At 44.3% G+C, this 26,640-nt stretch overlaps 1 protein-coding gene across 2 annotated transcripts in view; it reads right to left on the bottom strand.

Annotated features, from left to right (window-relative positions):
• KIF13A (kinesin family member 13A) overlaps positions 1–18,149 on the bottom strand; it is a 180,121-nt gene extending 161,972 nt beyond the window's left edge. For both annotated transcript variants that reach the window (XM_087820628.1, XM_087820627.1), the window contains exons 1-2: positions 18,050–18,149; positions 17,718–17,808 (exon numbers count right to left, since the gene is read on the bottom strand). In XM_087820628.1, the coding sequence (XP_087676754.1) occupies positions 17,718–17,808; positions 18,050–18,104 (146 nt within the window). In that variant the 5' untranslated portion in view covers positions 18,105–18,149. The remainder of the gene's footprint in view (positions 1–17,717; positions 17,809–18,049) is intronic.
• Positions 18,150–26,640: the final 8,491 nt, after the last annotated feature.

Genomic DNA, 26,640 nt, shown 5'->3' with positions numbered 1-26,640 from the left:
ATCAACCTGTCATTTAGGAACCAGAGAATGCGAGGTGCCCTTACCCACCAGGAGAAAACAGAGCAAGCAGGCCTGCAGGCCGGGCCACCCGGGGAGCTGTCCCAGGTTAACAAGCACCACACTCCAACATCTTCCCTTTCTCCCAACTCTGTCCCTCCACCCTCTCTGTCCATGACAAACGGAGGAAAAACTTCCCATAAGCTGACTCGCATCAATGCCAACCCATCAGGCTGGTGTAGGTGCACCCCACTCTGGGAACACACACCCCCCCCCAGGGCAGACACCAGCTCTGGCACTATAGGAAGTGAAACACACCCAAGGTCGCGACTTTGCCTACGACAGGATTCTTTCTCTTCCACTAGTGACTTGTATAGAACTTGCTGCTGAGGCTGCTGCGTAGGTTGTGTAGCAAACATGAAAAATGTCAACTCTGCAAAAAGCCTTGGTGAGCCCTCCACTGGATGGACCTCTGCTTATCTTAAGCAGAGCTAACAGAGGTGTCCTCTGCATGTCGGCCCCAGGCAGTGGGAGTCAAAGCTGGACGGGGCCAGAGCTACATTGTGACTGACTGATCGAAAAGAGCCACACCACAGTGCCCAGCCTGTCATTATGTAATAATCTAAAGCAGAAATTAAGGGTCTCACAGGGCCCAGTCTAGAAGCGGTAGAACCACACGTAGTGTGAACAATACAGCCTGAGGATAAGTAATGATGCTCCCCCCCCCCCCAGACTCATGTCCCAAGGCACAGCTCTTCGTATAAAATGCACATCCTCACCTCTCACTGTGATTGTAAACATCTGAGGGCACCTACTATGTACAGGCATGCACCAGCTGCTGAGGGAAATAGGTGTGGAAGGAATAAGATAAAGAAGACAGGGGCTCTGCTCTCAAGTTTATAGTCTAGAAATGGTGATAAGCCATTTGCACAGATTCTTCAGGGACATGGAGTTGGTCATGATCCTCCCCTCAAATATTTGGAAACACTTACTCATTACTCAATGACTAAACTCAAAGAGCTATAATGAACCGTCAGTGACTAAATGCCAGGGCACTTTATGAGTATCATTCTGCTTGCAAATAAGCTAAATAAGCAAATGAGCAAGCAAGCATGCAAGCGTGCATGCACCCACTAACAAAACGTTCACAGTCAGCTGTGCCTCTAACCCGGAACACTCTAGCAACTCGTGAAGGACCAGACGCCTGGAACATCTCTTCGCAGACCCGAGGTTGCAGAGGCCTGTGACCAGAATCCTCTGGGCAGCCCCTTCAGAGCACGGCTGCCCAGCTGTGCCTGCCCTCCCGAGGGGATCAGCTGACACGTGGAGGTGGCACATGGGAGGTGTGCTCGGACAAAGGGTGCACATGATTCCTATAGGTGCTCTATCTCCTCGACTGCCAGTGGAAGCAAAGAAGATTGGACAGTTTGTTAAATAAAATGTCAAGCTCCTTGCCAAAAGTCCAGTCCACTATTGAGGCTGCAGTCTGGTCAAAATGAGAAACAAGTGCTTTAAGTTCTGAAGATGACGTACTCTAAAGATCATTCACTGAGCTGGTGCAAGGCAGCACGGAGCCCCGCGAGATGTTAGGAGTTTCCACTCGAGCACTGGCCTCCATGGAACAGCGCCCAGGGCAGGCGGCACCAGACACTGGCCAGGGCTTCAGCCCTGCTAACAATGGTCACACAGGGACATTTACAGTCACGGCTCTAGTGCCATGTGGCTGTGCGCTGACGGAACAGCCTGCTATGACATGAGAAGTCTTTATTAAAGGGCCATATTATGCAAGTGAGAAGCCACAAGCAACTAAAGAGCTTTCACGAGAAACAGCTTTTCGGAAAACTGGAAGTAGTAAGCATTATTACTTTCCCCCAATTTATAGGCCCCCAAAGGCACATCAGCTCCTAAACTACAGTTTCTCTCAACTCCGCCTCACTTGCCAAAGGGCAACGTGGGACATCCTGAAGACACAGAGCGCCTATGGGAGAGCAGCGAGGCAGGGGCCCTCGTGCCCAGGACCACGAGGCTCTGGCGGGCAGGCATCTTGCACTGCAAACACTGCAAGAAACAAAATTCTTCCAAGACCGCCTCCTTCTCTCCAAGGGCTTGGTGAAGTAGCGGAGGAGATTCTTTTGAAAGAGGTAGCTTTGGTTTAAGTTTCCACATGTTCAAATTCGAACAAGAGTTTTCAGTCCTCTCCCCAAATACCACATAACTCCTACGTGTCCAACTCTGAAGCAGTTCAAGAACCAATCTGCGGGGTGGTGAACACACAGTACAATACACAGATGATGTATTGTAGAACTGTACACCTGAAACCTCCATCATTTTATTAACCAGTATCACCCCAATAAGTTAACTAAAAATGTTTAAAAAATGATTAATTTTGATGAGCCACCTACCTTTAAAATTCTATATATAGTGAAAGTTCTCTTAGCTCTTTTATAACATAAAATAGATAAAATGTATAACTAATAATAATAATAAAAAAGAACCAATCTGCTTATATTTTCACAGCAGCCCATTTTAGGCACACATGTGAATGAGCTGGCCTCCTGCAGCACTTATGTGAGTCTTTATTCAGGGCAACAGGTTCTGGCTACAGGAATGGAGGAAGGTGCCAGAATACAGAGAGAGGATTCACGGCTTTTAAACGGCTATAGCCTGTTTCTGCTCAGCACTCTAACTGGAGCTTACCACTGACACCCCTAGAAAGAATTCACTAAATCAGAGGCTTAGGGAGAAGTTCCTTGTCACTAATACCCACAGCCAGGGCTAGCCAGGATCCAGACATTTAAGTTAAAGACTGCATTAAAATTCATTTAAAAAAACAAACACCTGGTGACTGAAGCAGGCAATTGCTGTGAGCATAGAACTGATCTGAAATCTAGTTACTTTCAAGTCATCATTAGATCCCTCTCTCAGAATCCTGAAATAAAAACGTTCCCCTGCACTCAGTGTCATACCTGGAATGACACTTTGCGACAGGATCTGAGACACATTGAACAACAGCTGCCTAATCACAAAATCATTTGGTCTGGCCCTGCCAAGGCCTCACCAAAAAGAAGCAGTTCCAGCCAACCCATTAAGGGTGCGTTAATTAAATGTTTGACCAAATACAGCAGGCTAATTTTTAAGCTGATAATTTTGTATGGCCTGCAAATGATGTTATAAATATTCAAATGCCCCTTGGCAGACAACAGGTTCCCCACCCCTGCTTTAAAACATTCGCCAACCTTCCACCTGGTCTAGGCCTACAGCAGACGCCAAGGTTGGTCTGGGGAGGGCTGGAAAGTCAAGACAGTCTGGGCCATGCTCAGGGCCCAGGCCTATTCCCTCCCCGTAATTCCTCCACCTCCCCACGGGCCCATCCTGTTCACTGTTTCCAGGGCTGGAACAAGGGGCAAAGTGACAAACTCTGAGAGCAGAGCTGAGAGCGGTAAGAGGCAAACAGGAGAAACGCACACCTGCACTTTCCCACTTACGAGGCCGCAGGCCATGAATGTTGGCAGACGTGTTTCATGTGCAGAGAGAAAAGCACAGCATACACTTCATGTTCGTTCATGCAAATATACAAAGTATTTAGCACATCAAAACGTTTTATCTTCCTCTTTAGTTTTCTGCACACACACACAAAATGGATAAACGGATCAAAATTTCTGAAAGGGCATACATCTCTTTTATGTATAAAAAATAGCATGTAAGTTTGCATGATATATTTTTTGGGGGAAAAAGCACACACAAAGAAAACCTTTAAGAACATAAATAGTAAATTCAAAGGAAACTAGAATGTTTCTATGAAATAGCCTAAATATATTTTTCAAACCTTAGTGTGACAGGAAAAAAATGCCTAAAACCAAAAGATTACCAGAACTAAATAAGTAAATAAAAGAGAGTTCGGGGATAAAATACATTCACTTAAGGAGAGGATGCCAGAGAACCAAATACGCAAGTAAAAACATTGCTCTATTTTGAATTTTTAATGGCGAAGCCCTGAGTCCAGGATAGTAAACAGAACAAGGGTCACCAGCCTGGGGTCTGGGATAATAAAGTCAGTTGCCTCAGGAAGAAAAAAAGCAGCACAGAAACCCAATATTACTGAACATAATGTTTCAGCAGCTTCAGGCAGTCACTGTCTCAGAAGTCAGTTTATGACTAGATAGTACTGTCCATTTATGAATCCCTATACTAACTAAAGCCTCATAACCATATGTCCAATTATTAGATATATAATTAAAAACAAACACTTACTGAGAATGCACTATGTCTAAGGTAACGAAGGAGACCAGCACCCAATAACTAGAACACAGAGTTGAAGTTCCAGAACTGGAGCTAGAGCCCCATCCCTTCCACCCATAAACAGGCCCTCATGTTAGCCAGTTAGACAATGTGTGAAATTCCAGGCAGGCTATTTGCACTGAGGTTTCCCCCTTCGTATATTATTCCGCAGCTCTGCTGCACCCTCCCATCACCAGCCCCCATGCTTTGCACACACACTTTTAGAAACATAGCAAAGTTTTGACAAGAACATTTACTCCTTACAGGCATTCCATATACAATTTCTTGACAAAAATTCTTCCCCTAAAGGAATGACTGTTAAAGTGACCAGAAACTGGTGAACACCTGTTACAGAAGGAATTTCCTTCTCGACAAAATCCATCGCATCCAACTCACTTAGCAAAGCTGTGCTCCTGTGTTCTGTCAGCCGAGACGGCGAGGTACGTGATTTGACATTATAAAGGTAGACTTAAAGTGTCCACATTTAAATCACAAGTAATCAGAAAATTCTCAACACTTAAAAGTAAGAATTTTTGAGACTTCCTTCTATTTTTTTTAGGCATTAAAAAAAAAAAAAAAAAAGGCCCAGGTAAATGAGCTTTAAATGTTCTAAGGTAATAAAAATAATGTCCATGCTTAGTGTATGCTATACTATCCAGGTACTGTGCTAACCTGAACCCCGTGAGGTCTGTACTTTTATTATCCCCACTTTACAGATAGGAAACCAACACACAAGTGTTAAGGGACTTGCCCAACATTCCAGTTAACAAGTTGCACAATTTCAAACAAGAGCAGTTCTGCCTCCAAAGTCCACTTAGTGGCTCTTGGCTACCTCGCCATCCTGTCACAATGATAGTGTTTTACAAAACTAGTTATTCACATCCAACTGATGGTGACAGAAACACTACAAAAGGCAAATAAAAGATTTTCCTTCATTGAGAGCAAAAGCTCTAGCTCAGCTACAAGGTGATTCACAATAATTTTGAAAATTTAAACTTTGTTTAGGCTGTTTAAAAGATTGGCGAGGTTCCTGCAAAAAACAAAGATGTACCCGCCATTTAACAAATTCAATTACACACACAAATTAAAAAAATCCTTTAACAATTTACAGCATGTGCTTTGGCCTTAAGGACCAAAGGAGTTCAAGAAGCTCAGAAACTCTAATAGTTAATGTCTCATTAGACACCACGGGCACCAGGGACATCCAACTGTATGTCACAGTCCAGGAGTCACCTGTAGTTGTGTTTTCATTAGTTCCCAGGAAAGGAGAAAATTAACAGTGTGGTGAGTTTTTTTTTTTTTTTTTTACAAAACTAAATGTACTCACTGTTTAAATTCTAATTATGTCCTTCCTTCTATTCTTTGTTGAGAATCCTTTATTTTATTAAATATACTATCAAGACATAGCGGTGGTTTTGTTGTAGCATGCTTCTCAGCACATTTACAAGGAGTTCGAAACTTCATTTATCCAAATTTTTATTTCTACTTTTAAAAAAAATTTTGGTTCTCAACTCTAGGAACCAGTCAATGGGCAAGGATACCAAGAAGTCACCCTTGGAAAAAACTAGTTAATAACCTGCCTAGAGAACTTTTTTTTTAAAGTCTCTCCGGAGTACAGTAGACCAGCAATTTTGGAAAATTATTTCCACTGAATAATTCACCATAAAAATGCAGGCTAAGCTGTCATCCTCAAGAGAGGAATACAATTCTAACTATCAAAGCCAGCAATACTTCAAGGCTCCAAAAAAACTTAGTGACATTACCATGCTAATGTTACCTATTTGTACTGTAACTCTAGATCAAAAAAGCAGATGTTTAAAACTGGATAAGGCTACTCAAATTTAACACCATTATCTTGATAAGCTTTCCGTACCACACTCCTCCCTACTTTAAACACTACCCAAGAAAAACAAGTAATTTTAAGGATCTTTCTCAATACAATGTAACCACCCGTTACAATTTGCATGGTGAATACTAAGCTTTAATTAACTATATAAATAGAAGTAGTTAAGGGTAGAAAACAAAACAAAACACCCTAACAGTTTGTTATCCAATTCTAAAAAGGGCAATTACAACTGCAAGTTCGGCCGTGAACCTTCACACATTCTTGCTTAGCCTGGAAAACAGATATGTGTGCACACTAAGGGTCAATTCTGAGGGCTTGTTTTATTAAACCACAGAATGTAAGTATATTTAAAGGCTTGTTAATCTGATCGACAAACTACATGTGAGTTTACTGGATCTGGCCTTTCCAAAATTTGGGATAAATCTACCCCGTTCAGCTCACCACTGTTTGCCCTTTGCTGATTTTCCTCTGGGGCTCCCAGCTGGAGATACATGGATATTTGTGGTCATTCATGGTGGGTTTAACAATCTAGGGAGTGTCTCCTCAAGACAACACAGAGTCAACAGCAAAGGGAAAAGCTTCCCTTAACTCAAAGGCTTCCTTCCTGTTCCCTGTCTTAAAAAAAACACACAAGGCTCCAAACTTCTTCCCTCAAGGGAACTGCAAACAGAGGCTGTCCTCATGTCTCTTCTGACAGCAGCAAAGCTCATCACTTCTACAGGCCAGACGCTGAAGGACCCCACATAACCCACAGCTCCACTCTGCTTTCCAAAGAAAGGGCAAGAGGCACAAACCAGAGGGACACACACACACACACAGACACACAGACACACACACACACACACACACACACACGAGTTCGTCCCACCACCAAAGATCTGAAATACTGGGGATTAACCATAGTTTGGTAGAGTCGTAACAGATACCTCCGAAACAAAACAAGCTGCCCAAGGAAGCTTTAAGCTAACAGCTCTGGAAATGTCATTTCTCCACCCCCATACATACATACTTATTGCATAAAACAGCTGTATGCCTGCAAGATCAGCTTAAAAATCACTGGGCCCTGAAAGAACACAACTGTACAAGATGAAAACTAATTGGAAAGTCCAAATCCGAGGATTCACAACGCCCTGCAACCACATGCTGCTGTCCCGGAGAAGGAAGGAGGCATGTAGAACGCCTGTAAAGGACCCGGGCTCCGCAGCCAGCTGATAACAACCTCGGGTATCTGGAGCTGGTGGCTGTCTTATTTCACTCGACACCTTCAATTCTCTCAGCAGCTACTGCAGGCAAACCGAGCCTGCCGAGAACAGTGACCCTGTCCTCCCCAGTGTTCCTAACACTCTGACACGAAGTAAATTACAAGGCAACCCCTTTCAGCCCCTATAAATTTTACCTACTTACTCTATTTGACTCAACTTTAAACTTTAGAGCTTAAAAAAGGAGATAATCTCATCTAGCCCTCAATTTTACAGGTATAGAAACAGATGGGAAAAGACTATCCTGGCTTGAGGATACAGACCAAGTTAGGGGCAGAACCAGGAGGCACCCATTCTTCCACCCAGCTTATCGTGCCATGCTGATCATCTGCACGGATGGGGTGCGGGAGCTGAGGTTGGTATCACCACACAGTCAAAGGGCTAACGCAGGGGACTGCAGTCCACAGGCCACTGGAAAGCTGAAGACCGTGTGCTTCCCAAAAAGTCAGTACCAGGTGAAGGGATAGGTAAGAACCCTGCCTATTTAGGTGATTCCTTCCCTTCTACTGAAATTCAAGTACAAACAAACAAACAGAGGATTACGATTAAATACACCTGGCTAGGACGTAGAAGGCTTTTTCTAAAAATGGGAGAGAATTTATTTCTGAGGCTTTACTTTCACAATAATACTCACCCTCGGCACAGGAAGACCCTGTTAAAGTTCCATAAATTGTTTTTAATAAGGTAAATATTTAGGCTGATTTTATGAGGCTTTCAGATATTCATTTTGAGAAAGTTAATGGTTCTGAGGATTAGCATGCATGATCACAATCAAAATGGTAAAATAAACCAAGCAATGTGTGAAAGTGGGCTTTAAAACCTGGTTAATTACACCAGACCTGTAGGTTTCAACCTTGGCTACACATGAGAATCATTCAACCTGGTCAAGCCTTCAGGTGACTACACCCCCAGACTTCTAGTCTTCACAGGTGAGGCCCCAGACATTGCGGAGAAGAAATACATCATATCTACTTTGCTCTGTCCAAATTCCTGACCCACAGAATCTATGGGCATAAGAGGTTGTTTTAGACCACTAAGGTTTGGGGTGATTTGTTAAGCAACAATAGTAACCGGGACACCTAGGAAGTACTTAAAAATCCCAATGTCCAAGTTGCACTGCAGCCCAATTAAGCCAGAATCTCTCGGGGTGGGACCCAGGCATATGTCTATTTTTCAGAGCGGCCCAGGTAAACCTAATGCACAACCATGGTGGAGAACCATCTCTAGGCCTATGCTGTCCAATACACTAGCCACCTGCCATATGTTGCCATTTTAGTTAATAAAAATTAAATTTAAAGCTCAGTTTTTTGATTGCACTAGCCACATGGTTAGTGCTTACCATACTGAACAGCAGATACACAGAACATTCCCATCATCACAGAAAATTCTATTGGACCAGTGGTGCTCAAAGCTTGGTCCTGAGCTAACTGCATCACATGGGAATTTGTTAGAAATGCAAATTCTCAAGCCACACACCAGACCTGATGGGTAGAACCTTTTGGGGTGGGGCTCTCCAGATGGTTCTATGCACCCTCAAGTGAGAAAACCACTGCTCTTATTACTGCCCATACAAAATAATTTTTTTCAAGACCTATCTCATATTTATATCTGAAGATTATTAACTTTTAACTCCATTATAATGAAAGAGAATAGTTTACGTTGTCATAAAATTTCAAAGATATATTTTTATATTAGCAAGTTTGTTTGAGAAGAAATGCCTTTCAATTAGCAAAGGATTATTTAAAAGTTTCATAAGGATGCTCTCAGTTATTTACGATCATTAAGAGAAATAACCTTATGGTCCAAAAATATAGAAATGGTTAAAAATTATAAACCTCAACAGACTGTTCAATTATTAAAATTACAGAGGTGGGCAAAGTAGATTTACAGTTGTAAATACACAAAACAGGGTTTATTCTTATATTATTGTTTATTAATTATTGTATTATTTTCCATATGAACAACTTTAAACCTGCATTTGTCCATCCCTGTATAATTATGAAAACTATGTTGCATGACAAAATATAAATGGGAGAAAAGCAAAACAAAATTTAACTGCAAATATTTGTATTATATGGACAAAGACAAAATGAAGGCAGAGGAAAACTAAAAATAACTAATTTGTTAAGCTTAACTGAACAATGATGCCCTCCCCTCCCTTTATTTCTGCCATGATTCTCATAGTTACCTGGGCAAAAATATATTAGGGTATCTAAGGAAGCAACTAAAAAAATACAATTGTGTTTTGATGTGAAAAGTCCATTCCAAGAACATTTGGGTAAAATAGTTCTACTACTTTATCAATGATTCAGTGAATTGTCCACCTCATAGTAACATGAAATAAAGGATGGATTCAAGCAAATGAAGAGGCTCAGACTGGGTGTCCTTCTAATACTTAAAGTCCACAAAAATGTCTCCTCTCTTCTTTTTTAAACTTAGATCCTACAATCAAATATAAGAATTACGCATTTTTACAAATAAAATTTTAGAGATGTAAAAACTTGACTTTTTTTACTCCCCTGTGTGTGTTTAGTTGCCGCACAGTTTGGGTAGTAAAATACCAAATAAACCCAACAACTATGTGTTTCTCACATTTTCTTCTGATATTTGCAAGTCTAAATTCCCAGAGTCACTTTGTAGAGTGATCTTCTTTGAAAAGAAGATCCCACCTCAATAAACTCTTGATTGTTTTAATATGTTTTCATATAAATTTTAGCATTACTTCCTTTACTGACTGCTCTGTTGTTAGTAAACTTAATTTCTTACATTGTCAAGATACAAAATCATCTTTCCGAGTATTTCTGTAGGTCTTGGTGTCCCCTAGGTAATGCTCTCCAAACTCATTTAAATTCTAAATGCATTAACACCTTCTCTGCTCTAGCTCCTGGGAAGATTTAAGAAAAGGTAACTGGTTGAATAAGTCTGAGAAATCCTGATGTCTTCAAAAAGCCTACTAATTGGGAGACACTTGTTCCTGTAAATTTCTTAAAACTATGAATGTATGGCATGTGCAACTTTGTTGAAAACTGGAAACAATCCATGTTATACACTTACTTCTAACTAGTTTTTGCCAGAAGAGGCCAAATTAAGTGGTAAGATAATAAACTAGCCGGTTTGATATCATTTTGAAAAACTTTCCCAGACCAACATGTATACACATTTTTAAATTAAAAATTTATGAACCAAAATGTTTGCAATAGTGATACAAAAAAAGGATTTTTTCAAAATTTTCCAACTTTCTGTACTGACTACAAGTAATTATCTTCATAAATGTGGGTAATTGAGGGCCGTTTGGGGCAGCTACCACCTTCAATCCTCGTATTTACATATGCTGTTAAGGGAATCATTGTTTTTATTTCTATTGTTGGAAGTTAAATAAAAAGGGAATTTGATAGAGGCTTCTAATAGTAATAATTTTTTTTATTAGCAAAGAGCATATACAAAATGTTTTCTGTGTGCTGGGCATTTTGAATCCAGGAGAATACAAAAATAAATATATATAGTCTTTACCCCGGAGAAACACCAGAGTCTAACTGGATATAGCTGCGGTAGTTCTTAACATTGAAGACAGAGACCGACACAAACAAAGCCATGCGTTATGGGGTTGGGGAGCAGGCTACACGGAGGAATCTATCATTTCTGTCCTCAAAGCGGGCAAAAACGCCACAACCAAGACACAAGGATAGGTATGATATTTAAAAACTCAAGGACCAAAAAAAGGGCCCTTGAAAATTAAAAACATGGTCACAGAAAGATAAAGCGCAGGGAATTTCCCAGGAGGTAGAACCAAAAAAAAACAAGAGATGAAAAGTAGAAAGGAAAAATAAAAAGTAATTAGATGACCAGTTCAGGAAACTAACTCCATGTCCAAAGTGTTCCAGGGGGGAAAAAACAAACAAAATGAATAAAACAAAGAATTTGTTAATGAATCAGTTTAAGAATTTTTTTCTTTTTCTTTTTTTTTAGAACGGAAGGACATGATTTTCCAGGACAAAAAGGCCCACTATTGTGATTTCTCCAAAAAAAAGGGGCGAGGGGGGGAGTAAAGAATATTCCACAAGATTCAGAGAGGGAAAATCTAGGTTACATACTAAGGACTAGAAATCCAAATAGCTTTGGACTTAACAACAGAAACACCAGAAGATAAAAGACATCAGGGCAAACCACATCTTTAATTTCATACCCATCCAAACTATTAATGAGGTGGGGTGGGCAGAACAAAGGTATGTTCATGGTTTCCAAAAAACTTTACCTCCCAAGCAGCCTTTCTCAGGAAAGCACTAAAGGATGTGCTCTATAAAACTGAGGCGGTCAGCCAGGAAAGGGGGGGAAAGAGAAAAACATGACGCTCCACAGAGAAGACGGGTGAAGGGCGCCCTCAGGATGACCTTGGCCAAACCAGGCGGGGGCTGCGGGTCCACAGGGAGCCTGTCGGGAGGGTCGCGGAGAACTGTCCCTACGAAGGTGAGATCAAGAGAACACTGGGTATGTCCGAAGGTCTTGAAATGAGACTTAGGCAAGCGGCAGATAATGTAAGTGCTGAGTTAAGGGTAAGTACATAGGAAAAGCAGCCAATTAAAGGAAAAAACAGAAATAACTGTTAACTCCAGGGAACACAGAAAGTTCTGTGCGACAGGAAAAGAGATCATAGAAGAATACGTGGTTCAACTATCAACAGTGTTCTATTTGGTCATATAAACAATGTAAACACTAAGTATTGATATAACCAAAATTACTATAGAAATATATTGAGAAAATGGGGAGTGGAAAGAATTTGGGGTGGGCTGGGGACAGGACCCAGAAAGGGGACAACGAGAGAAAATAAAAAACTAGCGCTACCCGCAGGTTACTCAGAAATAGGGAGGGAAATTCCAAAAAAATGAGCCAAAACTGCTCTATGTGGTTCCCTCTAGGGAAAGATATGAAGAGGAGAATTATCATTTTTTTATCATAGCCTTTATAAATTACAGAACTACTTTACACTTTCAACTATGTACACTGACTTAATTATACAGGGTGGGGTCCTGGCCACTGTGCCTGTTGGATGAGCAGCAACCTGGACACCAAAAAAAGGGCCGAGGTTTGATTCCTGGTCAGGGCACAGCCCCAGGTTGTGGGTTCAGTCCCCAGTCAGGGAGCATATGGGAGGCAGACGATGGATGTCTCTCGCTCTCTCGCTCTCTCCCCCCTTCCCTCCCATTCCTCTCTCTTTCAAGTCAATTTAAAAAAAACAACCACCCTATCCTCACGTGAGGATTGAAAAATTAAACATAAACAAATGGTGGGGGGGAGAGTAGGTTTACAGTTGGTTGTGTGGAAAATAATACAATAATTAATAAATAATAATACAAGAATAAACTCTGTGTTTTGTGTACTCACAGCTGTAAAGCTACTTTGCCCCACCCTGTATATATACACACATACATACATATACACATACATATACGTAGGATGCAACCTCTTACCCACTAAACTTGCATTTTTCAAATTATAAATTTTTAAAAAAATATATCTTCATTGATTTCAGAGAGAGGAAGGGAGAGGGAGAGGAGAGATAGAAACATCAATGATGAGAGAGTCACTGATTGGCTGCAGCTGGCAACCCGGGCATGTGCCCTGACCGGGAATCGAACTCTGATCTCCTGGATCCTAGGTCGATGCTCAACCGCTGAGCCACGCCCGGCTGGGCTCAAATTATAAATCGGAAGCCTATTAGTGGATGGTGAAATTAATTCAGTAAGTCACAACCATCATTCCTAAAATGAATTAGAACAGGAGGGGATGGAAAATAAGGCATTGCACTCTGCAAATTTTTTCATGAACTTTCATACACATACACACACTCACTGTTCATAACGTAAAATGTATTTTTAACTGTGGACTATGAACAAATTAACTTTAAAATCATTAATCTACACTGTATTATAATCACTTTTAGTCTTGTTTTTTAAACGAGATTTCAATCTACCTTTATTTTAAAACAAAGAAATGGAAAACGTTGACAGCTAATGAAAATACTCCATTATAATGCTCTTTAAAATACCACCACCATCATGCATGAACAGTGTTCACTCCTACGTTTGTGAAACCTAACCACTATCTGCTTTCTTACAATCAGCTCCGTAATATTTGAGCCAGAGAGACAAGTAACAACACAGAAAACAGAACAGAATTCAAAGCCACCTAAATAATTTTACAATATGGAATATTATGCTTTTTAGGGTGATATTTTAAATTTTATATGACTTTCACTAATATTTAAATCTCTGGTCTAAAGAGACACCTGAGCAGAAGGACCCATCCTGGAAGCATTTTTGGAGTGGCAGAGGAAGCCAGTTTGGAAATAAAAACTTACAACATATAATGCACAAACTAAAAAAATATATATGCAGTTGATAAATATATATCAGTAGCTTTCTTCCACTGGCCCTCCCTCATACACTTTACAAGGGGTGCCGCACACCTTGCAGGATGGAAAATACGGGCAAGAAGTTAAAACTCTGATGCTCTTTTACTAAAAGCCCAAATTTAGCCCAATTTTTCTTTTAACTTAGCCAGGTTCTATATCTACTGCTTTGGATGCTTACCCTACCGTTTACTTACATAAAATAACCAAGAACAAAAACTTCTGTGGAAAGTAAGTTCCATTTATACCCACTTCATGGTAAAATTTCACTTCCCAAAAGTTATAAAGATCAGGTTCATAAGCCACCCATCTGTGTTTTTAAAACCACCATTACCATCCATTCTGGATATAAAACAGAATGAGTCTTAATATACTGATATTTAAAGATAGAAAAGATATTTGTTAAAATACACATAAGCAATATATAAGTGTGCTTGTGTGTGTGTGTGTGTCTGAAAATAAGCTTGAGAAATAAATGACTGTGGTTATCTTTTTCTGACGGGTGAGGGGATGGGACGAGAACAAGTGCAAGTGGTGAAAGGAAGACTTTTCACCATATATCTCTTCCTACTTTGATATTTTAACTATTACCCATTTTGGCAAGTTAACGGTTCTCATTCTGTTTCCCCCTCCTGAACTACCTTGCTTCCTCATACTATTCCACAGTGTGTGTGTGTGTATCCATGTGCATGCACAATCACCCAGAAGTAATTTCTGGCAGGAATGCTTTCGCTTTCTTTGACAAAGACTTTCTCCTGTTCTTGCAAAACTGAACCAACACTATTAGCACCCACACGGCCAGCACACATAAATGCCGCCTGTCTCTGCAGGATGCCACAACCCAGGGTCACTTCCACAGCCCCTCCTCAGCGCTCCATCATACTGGGAATGTAGGCGGTACAGACATTTGCTGAGCGCCTGCTTCAAGCCAGGCGCTGCTCCGGAGCATGGGACACAAAGGTAAACAGGACAAGATACTTGCCTAATGGGAGCTCACAGCCTCGAAGAGGAGACAGAAGAGGAAATGGGTAATTTCCAAATAATACGGTACATGCAATGGCAAAAGTATAGTCTACGTAATCTACCACATTGCATTTTAATGATTTTCCCTCCCTTTTCCCACGTCTCTCAGAGGTGAGATCCTCTGACATAGGCCCATAGTTAGTGGGCCTGTAGTTATCTTTGGATCTCCTGTGCCAAGTACGATGCCTGTATGAGGTGAACCTCATAAATATCTCCTGCATAGTAATACAACTGTATTTTGAGAAACAAATGCATATGTCTTAATATTTCAAAAACAGTAGAGGTATATATACATCTACTGGACCTTTGTAGTATATTATAATCTTAGAATATCAGGACCAAAATAAATATCTTTAACTTCAGAAGCCCTGTGACCTTTCAGTCCTCACCATGTAGTCTTGGCTTTGATTCCATAAAGGGGGAAAATTATGAAAGCTAAGCCTGTCTGTTTCTTTTCCTGGAAATCAATGTACTCTCACTTGTTTTACTGGTAGGACTGAAAACTTTCACCCAGTAACTTAAAATTTCTATTCATGGTTAATACATTAATAATTTCTTACAATTTTCAGGAAAATGGTACTTCTCAATTTGATACAGGTGTGCCAATATTAATTGAAGGACTTCTTACACTTCAAATCTTGGATTTCTAGGCAAGAAAAATTATATTCTTGCCTTTCCCTGAGCTCTATCCCAAAACAAATCATAGAAATAAATTGTAAACATAACATGAAGCACTGTCACAATTAATCAACTCAAAGCCCAAGGGAGGAACTGTTTCTATTTTTAAATGCACTGTTGCTTTAAAGGAAAACCTGGTGGAGAAACATGAAACCAAGCTGCATAATGAAAATCAAAACGCATTTGGTGTCTCCATCCTTGCAATACAGTAATCCTAACCTACAAGCAACATTGTTGTACTGACCCCTCTCAGCTGGACTGTAAACTAAATGACTGGTACCCAGGCAGAGCCCCATAGAAAGGGCCTATCTACCACTAAAAGAATCAGATCTGTCAGAAGGACAGAACAAGAGAACACCCGTATTTCAATGCTATTCTTGTAGCTTCAGAGAAGGGGCTATTCCAATAAGTAAGCAGATGGATAAATCCCAAAAGCATCCTACAAATTTTTACTTAAAAGATCCTGATTAGTAATGGCAGTGCCACTGATGCCCTAAAAATGATCAAATGATAATTTAGCATTTCTAATCTACTGTCTACAGTTGTAATTTCTACCCAAATTCCACAAATAAATGTTTCTCCCCTCAAATGACAAAACTTCATTTCATTAAATAGTAGCTAACAGTAGCATTCCTTATGGTCAAGAGTGACAAGGAACAGGTGCCAAACCAGCAAGGAAAAGAGAAGCAGCAGCTACATAACAGGAGTTAGAATATTCTACCTGTTTCCCAGACTGCTTTGAAGAATCTGGCCCACCAGAAATTTTTTCTGAAACAATATAAAAATATCCAGCTGGGGGGGGGGAGGGGGGGGGCATGTTGGTGATCTAATTTAACCTACATATATTTTAATGTACTCAATGAGTTTACTTACTAACCATGAAATATACTACATTGCTATACATGTATCTAAATTACAACATTTAAAATGTATCTAAAAATATTGCCCAAGGTTACATCCATTATTTAAAAGTATTTAACACAACATTTTAAACATAACTTAGCTATTTACTATCACCATAACAATCTGCTGTAGGTAGCAAAATGTTTGCAAACTGAGTAAAAATTGCTAGCCTTGGTACAAAAAGCAAAAACAAACAAAAACCCACAAAACAGCAACAACAAAAACCAATCTTACATCCCGATAATTTCTTTCCCCAAATTTAGCAAAACTGTGCAGTAACACCACATGACTTTAGAATGGAGGCAGTTGCTTCCTTTAGCAATAAAGTAACAAACCCTACTTCAGAGTCTCCAGTGAAAATCTCTGAAGAGCAAAAACCACTAAATTGTAGCACATCACTCAACAGGTGACTTCTAGAAACACAGACTCATACTCATGTCCCAGAGGAATTAATTTTGCCAAATCTCCCGTTTTTTCTTTCCTATATTTTACAAGCTAGTGCACTGCTATACTGATTGAATTCCAACCGTTTTCTTCTCAGGGGCTTACCAGAAAAATGCCAAATATTCTAATTATTTTAGGGCATTTTCCCATACTGCTGGGTGGAATAGAGCAGAATTAATAAGGATCCAACAGTTACAACTTTTCAAATGCAAATATGTTGCCATCTAGTAAATGCAGCCCCCTCTTAAACATCCCCCCAGTGTCTACACAGCTTGGACACTACTTTTGTTTCCTTTTAAAATCAAACTTCGCATATCACATTCAGGCATTATCCCACCACCAACAACAAAATAGATTTTAAATGGTCCAGGCCTCAGCCTGCATCTTACAAGACTGTTTTTGCTTTATTGTGGGGTCCTCTCTCATTTTACACACAAAGTCCCTACACAAGTCTGTCCAATGAAGTGCAGCGGTGGAAAGAACCTGGGGCACTGGGTCCCGAGAACAACGAGGCGGTCACTTGCCCACTCCCGCCTCAGTTTTCTTATCTGTAAAATGTGGCCATTAGACTAATCATCTTTAGGGTCCTACCCAGCCGGCCCCTCTACGTCGGGGTGCCTCGAGGCCTGGGCCTGCCGGGGACAAGCTGACTGGTGCTAGCTCTGGCCAGGGTGCCCGGCCCGAAGCCGCTCCAGACGGGGGCGGTGGGGGTGGAGCGCAGCGGGAGGAGAGGAACTTGGACTTGTAACAGCTACAGACGGGAGCGTGCGACAAACTTGAAGCCAATCCTCCTAACAATAGGGAAGAACACTCCCATTTTCCTGGTTCAAACTTGGTGACCGCGGGGTCGGGTCCTCCTCCCGCCCTCTGCGCGCCGCGTTACCTTTCTCCCTGTTTGGTGTTGGAAGGAGGAGGGTGCAGGACCGTCTGGTTCCCTTCCATCTCCACCACGCACTTGGTGTTCAGTTCCAGTTCTGAAAGCAAAGGGAACACGAACGTTGCAAAGTCGAGCATCCCGCCGGCGCGGGCTCTCCGGGGAGGCGGCCGAGCCGGACACCCGGCGCCCGGGTCTGCGCGGCCGGTGCGGGCGCCGCCTCCGCCCGGCTCCCGGGCCTCCGGTGCGCGCTCGCCGCCCAGCCCCGCGGCCCCGCAGTTTCCGAAGTTGCCCCCTCCCTCGGCCAGACCCCAGGGAGAAACCAGCGGAAAGCTCCTCACCTCGTCGGTTCATCGGCCGGACCCGGACGGCAACTTTTACCTTGGTATCCGACATGTTGGCGGCGCCCGCTCGGCCCGAGGCGGCCCCTCACGCGCCGCGCCGCCGCCGCCTCCGCCGCCGCCGCCGCGCGCCCCCCGAGCGCGGCCGCCGCCGCTCCGCCGAGAGCTCCGTGAGGCAGCGCCGAGGCGCGCGGGCCATCCCGGGGGAGCGCGACGCGGGGCACGGCCGCGGCCCGGGGAGGGGCGGGCGCGGGGCGGGGCGGGGCGCGGCGGGCGGGGAGGAGGCCGCCGCGCGCGGGCCCAGGCGCCGCTCTAGCCGCGCGGGCCCTGCCGAGCGCGCAGCGCCGCGGCCCCTCGCGGCCGCCCGGGACCCGGCCGCACCGCCATCTTCGCCGCCCCGCCCGCCGGCCCGCCGGGGCCCCGCAGCTCGGGGAGGCCCGGCTTGGCGGCGCGCGGCGTCCTCCGGGGCCGGCGAGGCCGGGGCGGGAACGGGGCCGCGGACCCCGCCGGAATCCGGGGCGGGACGCCTGCTGTCCCCGGGCGGGGCTCCCGGGCCAGACCTGCACCGGCGCCTGCGGGGACCCCGCGGGGACCGCCGTAGACCCGAGTCACCTTCTGGGGCCGCTGTCACCCGCAGCCCCGGCGCCTGGGGCGCGCCGGGTGGGCAGGCCTCCCCCGCGGGGCTGGAGGCGCCCGAGCCCCGACGCGCGCGCGCCGCCCCTCCGCCCGCCCGCCCGGCGCCGGCCGCGGTGCCTTAGGATCGTGGTGGGAAACGGAGGCTGGGAATTAATCTGTGCGACTGCCGCCGGGAGAGTGTGTGTGTGGAGAGCGCGCTCGCTTCCTCTCGCTTCCCTTCTTCCACTTCTCCGGCCGAGGGAGGGTGTCAGCGGGCTGGGAGGGCCATGGACTCTTACATAAGGATTTACGGGTGGATGCTGCCGTCCTGCCCGCGCGGAACGGGGCGACTCTGATTTATTCTCTTTGGCTCAACAAGGGCTCTGGGGCGCTCTGTGCCAGGCAGGCGCTTGGAAGCGTTGCAGAGTGTAAAAACCCCGGGTTCAGACCTGGGGAAATCTTTCAATTTTGCGTAAATGCGGAAATCTATTTATTCATAAGTTCATCGAAAGTTGGGGGTGGGGGGCCCTACTGTGTGCATCCTGCAGCGCAGGACACGCTCGGGCGTGAGTGAGGTTGTGCGCCTGTGCCCCAGGCGCACACTGGGGCGGGGAGTCGCGCGGGGTCTCAGGTAGTGCCAGGCTGCAGGCCGTGGGGACAGGTTCAGCTCTGTCTGGAACAGGTGCCCGTTATAGGCTTGACTTTAAGCGATGCCCAACCGATGCTGCTCCGCCACCTCTGTCTTGTGCCAGGGCCAGCTGATTCGGTCCGCCTCTGAACGGCCTCTGGCGGCTTTCCTTCCTCTCCTTTCCTACCGCCCAAGCTACTTCCTCCGCCCATTCATCTATTCGGTAACTGTGTATCCAGCACCTATGATGTCACAAACACTGTTCCAGGTTCTTGGGATATATCGCTGAACAAAACAGGCAAAATTAACAGCCTCCTGGGGCTCTCAGTCTAATCCTGTGCCTGTCTCCTCACCTTTGCACTGTGACATCTTCTTAATCGAACTTCCTCACTTTATCATCCCGTAATATTTTCTATGTCCAGCTTCCAGATTGATTTTTTTTCATGAGTAAAATTGTATCGTTTGATCACGCATGGTACTCCATTGTTCAAGAAGCCCTGCTGGCAACCTGGCTCATCCTATTACTATTACCTCCCCTGCTCCTGAAATTCTTCATTTCATCCAGAACTTTTTCACAAGTAAGGTTCCATCCCTATGTTAAGCCATTGTTCTGCAGTTTCCGCCAATGTAAATTATAGAGGGTTGGATTGTGTCTCCAAGTCTTAACCCCCAGTACCTGTGAATGGGACCTCATTTGGAAATAGGGTCTTTGCAGGTGTAATCAAGTTAAAATAAGACCATACTGGGTTAGGAAGGGGCCTTAAATCCAATAACCAGTATCTTTCTAAGAGAAAGGAGAGGAAGATTTGAACCCACACACCCAGGGAAGAAAGCTGTGTGAAGACAGAGGCAGAGCCCCGCCAGGCGTAGCTCAGCGGTTGAGCGTCGACCTAGGATCCAGGCGATCAGGGTTCAATTCCTGGTCAGGGCACATGCCCAGGTTGTGGGCTTGATCCCCAGTTGGGGGTGTGCAGGAGGCAGCCCATCAGTGACTCTCATCATTGATATTTCTCTCTCTCTCCCTCTCCTTTCCTCTCTGAAATCAATATATATATATATATATATATATATATATATATATATATATATATATATATATATATTAAAAAAAAAAAAAAAGAGGCAGAGATTAGAGTAATGCAGCTGCAAACCATGGAAGGCCAAGAATTTCCAGGAGCTCTGACAAGCCAGAAAGAGGTAAGGAAGGATTCTTCCCTGGAGCCTTCAAGGGGAGCATAGCCCTTGATTTTGGATGTCCAGCCTCCAAAACTGTGAGAAAATTAATTTCTGCTACATTAAGCTATATGGTTTGTGATAATTTGTTATAGCAGTCCTAAGAAACTAACGCGGGAATTAATGTCTGCCTGTCCCCTGACCCATCTTTCCCACCTCCCCCTTCCCTTGTTCTTCACCATATGAAAGCCTTAGATGCCTAAGAAATTCCAACTTTATTCTAAAGGTGGTGGAAACTGAATGCAGGTTTTGGTTTTAGAGACAAGGTCTGACACGTTCAGAGCATTCTGAGGAATGTTGTCGCCATCCAGGGGGAGGTGATGATGGTTGAACAAAGCCAATGACAGTGCAAATGGAACACCAGGAACAGATGCAGGGCTTACTGTGGAGATAAGAGTGGGACGACTTGCCTGGTCAGGGGGGCTCAGCAGTTAAGCATCGACCTAGGATCCAGGAGGTCGCAGTCTGATTCCCGGTCAGGGCACATGCCCAGGTTGTGGGCTCGATCCCCAGTTGCAGGCGTGCAGGAAGCAGCCGATCAATGACAACTCTCTCATCACTGTGTTCCAGCTCTCTCTCTCCCTCTCCCTTCCTCTCTCTGAAATCAATAAAGAGATATCTAAAAAAAAAAGTTTCCACCATTTTTTTGCTGAGTGGCCCCCCCCTACTTCTCACCTTTCCCAACCCTCTCCAACTTAAAAAGCCCAGGTTGGTCCTCACCTCTTCTAAGAAGCATTTACTAAATGTTTCTTCTTCGAAAACAGTTCTAGCCTTAGGTCATTTGAAATTATATATTTTTAGAGTTGGAAAGTGCCTTTGGGGTCTTCTGGACCCTTCTATACAACATCCCCCAAAGTGGTCATCCCTCTGCTTGAATACGCCTGGTGGCAGAGTGCTCATTTCTGCATGAGCGTTTTAAAGTTCTGTAGTTAGAGAAGACCTCGACGAAGAATTGAATTTGCCTCTGTAGAATATCCCCAACTGTTGATGTTAGGACTGTTGCCTAGAGCTCTGCACCCCAAGTCAAACTCTTAGACATGGCAGCCCTCAGATACTTGAAGACGGCTCTCATGTCCTTCTGCAGAGACCTGTTCCTCAGAATATGCTTGTCTGGTTACTGTTGTTCTATAACACATCCCCCCCAAACTTTGCAGCTTAAAACAATTTGAGAAGGGCTCATCTGGGCAGTTCCAGCTCTGGTTCTATCATGAGACTATAGTCAGATGGTATCTGGGGGGCTAGAACAGCTCAAGCAGGCCAGGCATTTCTCTTTCTCTGGGTAGGTTAAAGGTTTCTCCATGTGGTCTTTCTGCATGGATACACTTGGGCTTCCTCACAGCATGGCGGCTGGGTTCCAGGAGTGCGCATCTGAAGAGTACAGGGCAAGCCATCTCATTCTTTATCACCTTACCGTAGAAATCCTGGAGTGTCACCTCCGCCATAGCCACACGAGCCCTCCCAAATCTAAGGGAATGACTATGTTCCCCTTCTCTCGTTGGGGGAAATGTCAAAGTTAATATTTTAGGAAGATCCTGTGGGGTGGGAGATATTATAGCTCTTTTTGGAAAATACAGTCTGCCACATAATGCCTCCTCTCAGCTGTCCTGGCCATCCTCCTCTGAAAGTGTATTACGATACCGTAAGCCTTAGGAATTAGATAGGCTGTGTTTGAATCTTGCCTCACTTATTCGTAGCCTGGAACAAGTAGTTTAACCTCCTGGATCTTCAGTCAGTTCATGAGTAAGTGTGGAAGCTGAACTCCTGCCACACAGGATGTAGCAGCACCTTTATGAGTAAATGCCTGTTACGCAATGTTCTATTTTTCTGAGAACTGCTGTTCCCTCCGCCCCACACCCCAGCTCATGGCTCCTTGTCTTCCATTGCCATGTTTGTGCTAATAACCCCAGCTGACTGGTACAGTTCACAGGACACCAAGGGCTGCTCCTGCCACGTACTGAGCCTTATCAGGTTCTTCCCCCTGGAAATCTGGGCTTGGGGTTCAGAGGGTTGTGACCCGAGACTGTGACCCTTGGAGTCAGACTGTCTGGCTTGAATCCTGAACCTTCCCTTTATGAGCTAGAAAATCTGTATGAACTCCTCTGGGCCTCAATTTTCTCATTTGTAAAATAGGCTAATGGTGATTGATTATAGTAAAGGTACCTACTTTATAGGGTTGTCTTGAGCATAAAAAGAGTTAATACCTGTGAAAGTCTCATCACAGCATTGAGAATGGGGGCTGGCATCTCCACGAAGTCAACCTGAGGGCTGGGGAGTGGCTGTGCTTCTCGCAGTCACAGGGAGGCCAGAACACTGCCCTGACCGAGAAGAATCGTGAAGAGTTGTGCATGACACTTAGGGGAGGGGGAACTGTGTGGGTTTCTGAAAACCTTCCAGGTGCTGCTTCTAGGCTCTATCAAGGCTGAGCTGCATTCTTGCTCCTGGATTCAAAGGGCTGTAGAAAGGTTGTGGGAGCCCCGACCTCAGACACCTGACAAGGGGAAACCCAGGTTCATCCAAGAAGGAATCATAGGCCATACACTACTGGACAGACTTCTTAAGAAGAATCTGGAACTTTCTAAATTCACCCATACTTGGTTTTTCCCCTCTTATTTAATGAAGTAAGCAGTAAAAAAGGCAAATAAAAGGATGCAAGTGCTTTTCTTGAGTGACAGTAAGGAAGGATCTGGGAGTTAGAAGGCAGTGTCCCACTCTAGAGTCAGAGGAGGGAGAAGCTCAGGGGACAGCAAGGCAGCTTGTTGAGGTCATGGGTCTGCTGTGCAGCAGTAAAGGCTCACCCGAGAGCTGGCCTAGCCTGAGAAGAGCCCCAGACTGGGGCTGAGGTATATGGAAAGGCTGGGGGTTGGGGCTCCCTGAGAGCACAGCCTGGCCCAGACATTTTCAACCATCTCTACAATCTCCAAAGACCAGCTTAACCAGCTACGGCTGCTGTGCACACTAGTCACGAGACACATCCCAGTCTATGCACTTTACAAATTTGCTCTTTGTTAGGAAGAGCTTGTTAATAGGGCTGGACTTTAGAAACTGGCTTCTGAAAAACTGGCAGACACCCGATAGCAAACATCCCAGGGCCTCTGGAATCATCTAGTGTCCGTAAGACGAAGTTCCAAAGCCTTTTCAGTGGGAAGGGTGCTGCCAGGCTGATGTAAAAACTGCTTAATGGCTTAAGTCTACGGAGGATCCATGAGTAATGATGGAGCAGGCAAATACTTAAATAAGAAGCTTTCTATAAATCTTCTTTAACAACTGTATCTGTCAGCCTAGGCTTAGTTATAGCATGGTGACTAACAACCGTCGAATTTCAGTGGCTTATAAAAACAAGGCTCTGTGCCTCACTTACATGCCTTGTCTATCACAGCCTGGTTGCCCATCACAGTTCTGCTCCTATCATTTTCACTCCGAGTCTCCCAGGCTGATGAAACAGATTGGTGGTGGAAGGAAAGGAGAAGTGATAGACCACACAAAGGCTCTTCAAGCTTTGGCTCAGAGATGGCACATATCACTCCTTAATTTTCATAGGACAAAACAAATCACATGGTCAAGCCTAGCCTGGATGGGGCAGGAAAGAGTCATTCTCCCCCAAGGAATGTGTAATATTGTCATATATCTTAAAATATATATATTTTTTGGTGTCTATGCACGGTTCCTGCCTCACAGCTCCTAAAACTGTTATAATTACCTAAGTGATTAGAGCATAGAAGCATCTTTTGTTACAACATTTGGTTTCTGACCTTCATTCCTGAAATAGCTCCAGAGCATTAATGGTGAAATGAGGTGATTGTTAGAAAGCTCCTAGATCAGCAGAGGGATGAGAGCTGGTTGCCAAGGAAACCAACCATGTGATTAGAGGATTGGAACTTTCAGCCCCACCACCCTCCACCCTTACCTCCGGGGAGGGGAGAGGGGCTGAGGTTGATTCAATTACTAATAGCCGACGAGTCAATCAGTCATGCCTATACAGTGAAACCTCCAATTAAATTTTTTTTTCCCCTCAAAGGATTGCATTCAGCGAGCTCCCCGGGTTAGCGAACACGTGGAGATGCTGGGAGAGGGGTGCGCCTGGAGAGGACATGGAGGCGCCACACTCCTTCCACATACCTTGCGCTGTGCGTGTCCTTTTGTAAATCAACTAGTAATCTAGAAAGCAAACTGTTTTCCTAAGTTCTGGGAGCTGCTCTAGGAAATTATCGAACCGAGGAGGGGGTCATGGGAACACACGGTGACAACCTGGACTTGTGATTGGTGTCTGCAGTGGGGCGGGGGCAGCCTTGTGGGACTGAACGCTTCACCTGTGGGACCTGATGCTAACTCCAATGGTAGGACACCCAGGCAGAGAGTGTCAGAACTGAGTTAAACTGTAGGACACCTACGTGGTGTCCCCCCAAAATTAGAGAACTACTTGGTGAGGGGAAAACCCCCACACATTTGGAGTACAGAAATACTCAGTGAGTAGTGAGTAGACAGAAAACAGTAAGTTTTTTACTTTAGAGAAGGGCTCCAAACCATCTACCACAATAACATTTTTATGGCTCAACAGTTAACAGTAGCAAACATTTATTAAACATTGACGACTTACTGAGTTCTAGTGTTTAACCTTCACAACAACCCTGTGAGGCATACGTTATAATTATCCTTCATTACAGTAGTCAGTAAAAAATAAAGAGAGAATTTAGGTTGCTTGTTCAAGGTCACATACATGGGATCAGGTGACCTTGGGATTTGAATACACATAAATATTGGAACATGCATGTGAGTGGTTTTCTTAAGGGAGCTGATGGATTTGCCCTGACACCTGTATTTTTCTGGCACAAAAGATAAGCAATATAAAGAACAGTCTGTTCTTATTATGCTTTACAGTTTAATGCAATGGGTAGCTTCCTCAGAAGAGTCACAAAATACTATGGGAGATAGAAGAGAAAATAATTCTTTTCATGGCGGTGATCTAGGATGCAGGGGGCGGTATTTGCAGGGAATATTGGACTCAAAGTGGCATAATAGGAAAAGCGGACATGGTTGGTTCTCTGCCTCTGTTACTTACCTGCTGTGTTTACCTTGAACATTTAAGCCTGGAGTCCCTTTTCTATTTCACAGGGTTGTTGTGAGGATTGCATGACATAATGTATGTAGAATGGCTGACTTGGAGACAGTCAACAAACGGTAGTTGTTATTACTACAACTATTGTTGTTATTGAAAAAAGATAGAATTCCGATATAATTATGCGTGGAAGAGCAGTCTCTGTGGGGGACCAAAGGGAACAGGAGCATGGGCGCAGGAAAACAATGAAATGCTGTGCTGTAGGAAGCTGATCAAACAATGTATACTGAAGGGCTGGCTTCAGGAGAAGTCAGGCACTGAAAATGACCTGGGAAGGGATTGGCCACGCTGGATTTGAGGAGCACCTGAAGTGGGAGATGAGCCGGGACAAAGATGGGGAGAGAAGGGCAGGGAGACATGCCTGGACGGAAGTCTTTGTCCACACTGCTGTGGACCAGTGGCTGATCAGAATAGAGTCTGACATCTTTCTCAATGCACAGGCCTCTAACCTACCCTCATAAGCACTGGGACCTAGCCAGCTGGTCCCAAACCTGGCTGACCATTCTTTGCAGCCTGCCAAAGCAGGGATCCCAGAGTCTTCTCTCAGATAGATTCAGAAGGTCTGGGCTGGGCTGATTCTGGAATAGCCCATCCCTGACTGGCATTTAGGAACAGCTTGGCAAGGCCACCCCATCACACTGGCTGCAGCCCACATGTGAGGGCTGTATAGCCTTAGTTTCTGAATATAAGCTCATGGGATGATTTGGAACTAGCCAAAATGAAACCAAAATAAGGTGAGAAGCAGCCCAAAAGAGAACAGGCCTTTCCTGAGGAATGTACCCAGCTGGGAAGACTGCAGGTTGGAAGTTGTGTGGGTAAGTGTAAGGGAAACCAGTGCACTTTCATTTTAATTCTACAAAGGTCACTGATAGAAAGTGGAAAGGCAACCCCACCCCATCCATCCACCAATGAGTCCATTCATTTATCAAATGTTTATTGAGCAGCTGGCACCCGAGGTACTGCGGGAATTGCTGGGGATTTAGAGACAGACATCTCTTCCCT

This window comes from Miniopterus natalensis, chromosome 9 (genome assembly GCF_054644295.1).
Source record: "Miniopterus natalensis isolate mMinNat1 chromosome 9, mMinNat1.hap1, whole genome shotgun sequence".
NCBI lineage: Eukaryota > Metazoa > Chordata > Mammalia > Chiroptera > Miniopteridae > Miniopterus > Miniopterus natalensis.
Note: the sequence above shows the minus strand (reverse complement) of the source record. Positions and strands in the feature narration are given on the sequence as shown.